This window comes from Etheostoma spectabile, chromosome 10, assembly GCF_008692095.1.
Source record: "Etheostoma spectabile isolate EspeVRDwgs_2016 chromosome 10, UIUC_Espe_1.0, whole genome shotgun sequence".
NCBI classification, from domain to species: domain Eukaryota; kingdom Metazoa; phylum Chordata; class Actinopteri; order Perciformes; family Percidae; genus Etheostoma; species Etheostoma spectabile.
In genome coordinates, this window is record NC_045742.1 from 14414975 (window position 1) to 14418511 (window position 3537).

At 40.7% G+C, this 3537-nt stretch overlaps 1 protein-coding gene across 3 annotated transcripts in view; it reads left to right on the forward strand.

The window, feature by feature from the left end:
• The window catches only part of macrod1 (mono-ADP ribosylhydrolase 1), a 102315-nt gene that overhangs the window by 90427 nt on the left and 8351 nt on the right, over positions 1-3537 (forward strand). For all 3 annotated transcript variants that reach the window (XM_032528281.1, XM_032528280.1, XM_032528279.1), the window contains one exon: positions 1692-1765. In XM_032528281.1, coding sequence (XP_032384172.1) covers positions 1692-1765 — 74 coding nt within the window. The remainder of the gene's footprint in view (positions 1-1691; positions 1766-3537) is intronic.

A 3537-nucleotide genomic window follows, 5' to 3' on the forward strand; every position in this document is an offset into this window, starting at 1 on the left:
TATATATATATATATCTCATAATCATCCTTTCCATTGTTTTACTTTAATCCAACAACAACAATGCAGGCCTATCGTTGTTTCCGTATTTATACACTGTACTCACTGACTGTGTTTTCCATCACATGCTTGTTTCTAGTATCAGTCTTTCTGTTTAACCAGAGTCCTGCTGAGCCACCCGGTGCTACTTGTCACATTATCTCTTGCAGCCCAGAGGTGGTTCTCAGATTAGGGCCTTGGATTAAGACCAGCAGATTTAGATAGATTAGGCCGGAGATTGTGTCAGATTGACTGTAATCCCCCTTCACACTGGCAGGAGAGGGAGTTAAGGATAGTGCCTGAATACTCCCCAGGGTGGCTTTGAGTGTGAGGGCCAGTTGTCGACGCTTACCCTTGTTGCTAGAGAGAGGAAAAGGCCACAGTTGTGATTGACTCAGCGTGTTATCAGTGTCTTCCTCATCTGTTTGTCAATGTCTTAAATTGATTGAGGTTAATCTGGATGGCATTACGTTTTACTCAAAACACATTTGCTGTTTGAATTAGAAGTATATGATTGTCTACCCTAGTCTGCAAGTGAACGCAACTGTATAGGTGGACCACATTTATTAATTTTTAAGATGCTTATTCATCAGATGAACAAGACTATTTGCCTTTAATATTTGTAATGGAAAGGCAAACCGCTTTTTTTTCATTAAGCAGTAAAATTGTTACATAATGGGCCCGGTTTCAGAGATTACATCTCTTGCAGTGTTTTTTTTTTTTTTATACTGAAACAATGCATTTTAAGTAGCCTGATGTCGTCATAGTCAGATTCTACTCAGAATATGAGTCTGATATTGTTCCATCTGGCTGCAATTATGGGGCGTGTTTCAACCAAACCAGGAAAGAAAATGCCGCTGCACTCAGTTGGATAGACCTACAACCAATCAGCATAACGGAGAATGAGACATGTGATGAACTTTTGCCAAATCCCGTAGGCAGGACAGCAAAAACATCTTTCCAATCAACAAATGCCTTGATCACGGTTCTCTGTTTATCTTTTAAAATGAATGCGCTTTTGAAATCTTCTATAACAGAATCTACACATCTCAATTCTCCAGCTGTAGCCGTCTTTGTTGTAAACAAATTCAACCCAAGCGCTTTTTGGTGACGTGGTTGATAACGTTACTGTCATCTGTCCATTGTAAAAAGCCTGTCCTGACAATTTCATTGGTCCAAACCGCTCTGGTTGAAGCATAATTGCTCCACAACGGATCAAGTGCAGACCAAACTTCCAGACCTCAAATGTTGTAGGCGGGGCTAAGTTTGCCTGGCATCAGGCAACATTTTTAGTGCTAATTTGCTCATTTTAATGTATAGAACAATTAATGTAAAATCACACGGTATTTTTTTGTTTGTGGATAAGCAATTGGGCATTTGAGGAACTTGAACTGCCTTTGTGTTACTTTTCCATTAGTGGGGATAATTTTCCAGTACTTAAAGGTCTCAGTCGCTGAATGAATATTGAAGAAGCACTGTAGTCTTTCTTCATCTGTCTCCTCGAAACGAGAGTGTTATGTCTGTCTCACAGAACATAAAGAGTGTTAGGATAGTGGAAAAGAATAACAGCGCAGAAAACGAGCTAAAACAAACACACAGATCTGTCAATGGACCTGTTCTTGCAAATTCAGTGTGTATATTTTTGTTTATGTAGGATATCCACCGGAGCAGGCTGTGCACGAGGCGTTGGCAACTGTGAGGGAGTATTTGGATGAGCATCATGACAAGGTGCCTATGTGTTTGTGTCTGCATGATTGGCAATTTTTCCCTACCATTTCCTCAAGGTATTACTCCTTTCGCAGCTGTTGTGTTTGTTTTCTGGTGGGAGCGAGGAGAAGAATGAATTGAGAAAAAACACACACACACGCACACTCACAATGACATTCACACACAAACATACATCTAAACACACACTCCAAAGATCTGGCTCTCATGCTCATGGCCAAGTCTGCGTTTTAATTGGCTCCTTGCGGGACTAAACCCGACGAACACACACACACACACGCACACTTTCTCTCCGGGGAAACAGCAAGCGAAGAAAAGACAAAATGATGACTGAATAGATGACAAAATAGATGACTGGAGGGGAGGGATAGAGGGGGAGAGGGGGGCCTGATGGGAGATTGGAAGAAAGAGGAAACTTTCCAATCAGTCGTTAACATGCTCTAAACTCTCCTCCTTTACTCGTAAGGTCTCCTCCCCTTTTCAGTCGTTCTTTCTGTCACTAACCACCGTGCTGTATTACCTCCCAGAGAGGGTGTTGACGATGTTATTGTTAGAACTGGAGTCTCCAGAGTCTCTGTAGCAATACCAGTCGACTGATGCCGTCAGCCAAGCTCAACAAACGAACATTAAACATTACACTTCTCACCATGGAAGACAACAGTCTACAACACTAAAACGGCTGAACACAAGACCAGAAAGCCAAATCAGCAAGGCTCTTATTTAAATTCTGCACAGAAATATGTCCACTGGGGGAAAAAAGTTTTACTATGAACGAATCAGATGGTGAGACGGAGTTTATTTGCATACATATAAAGTAAGAATGCTCACCAGAGGAGGTTTATTCTGTAACTGAACCCGCTCCATTTTGCATTTTGGAGAGTTGAAATTGTTGAAAATAAAATTGAAAATTACACACACAGTAAGACAAAATGGACTCAAGACACAGGGCAATGCACCAACCCTCTTGATCAAGTGTAATAACAAGTAACATGAATCATTTATTCGTAAATCAAGAAAGTAAAACCCAAGGCAGCTCATAAGTTTCATAGTTGTTATATTTTACAAATGAAATACTAACAAAGTTTCAACAAAACTGATGTACGACATTTGAGAAAAAGGTCTAGATCCATTTACTAGCTGTTGTGGGGCTTTTGATTATATGCTATGACCTTCATCAGTAGATAAAAAGAAATAAAGCCTTTATCGACAGTATGTCTGTCGAGTGGTTTACTTCATTTGTCAAGATACTGTATGTTTGTTTTTTTGATAGTACTGCCAACCCTTGGTGTTTTCTCAATGAGCTTTATGAGGTAGTCACCTGAAATGGTTTTCACTTCACAGGTGTGCCTTGTCAGGGTTAATTATTGGAATTTCTTGCCTTATTAATGGAGTTGGGACCATCAGTTGTGTTGTGCAGAAGTCAGGTTGATACACAGCCGACAGCCCTATTGGACAACAGTTAGAATTCATATTATGGCAAGAACCAATCAGCTAAGTAAAGAGAAACAAGTGGCCATTATTACTTTCAGAAAAGACGGTCAATCAGTAAGGAAAATTTAAAAAAACTTTGAATGTGTCCCCAAGTGCAGTCGCAAAAACCATCAAGCGCTACAACGAAACTGGCTCACATGAGGACCGCCCCAGGAAAAGAAGACCAAGAGTTACCTCTGCTGCTGAGGATAAGTTCATCTGAGTCACCAGCCTCAGAGATCGTAAGTTAACAGCAGCTCAGACTAGAGACCAGATGAATACCACACAGAGTTCTAGCAGCAGAC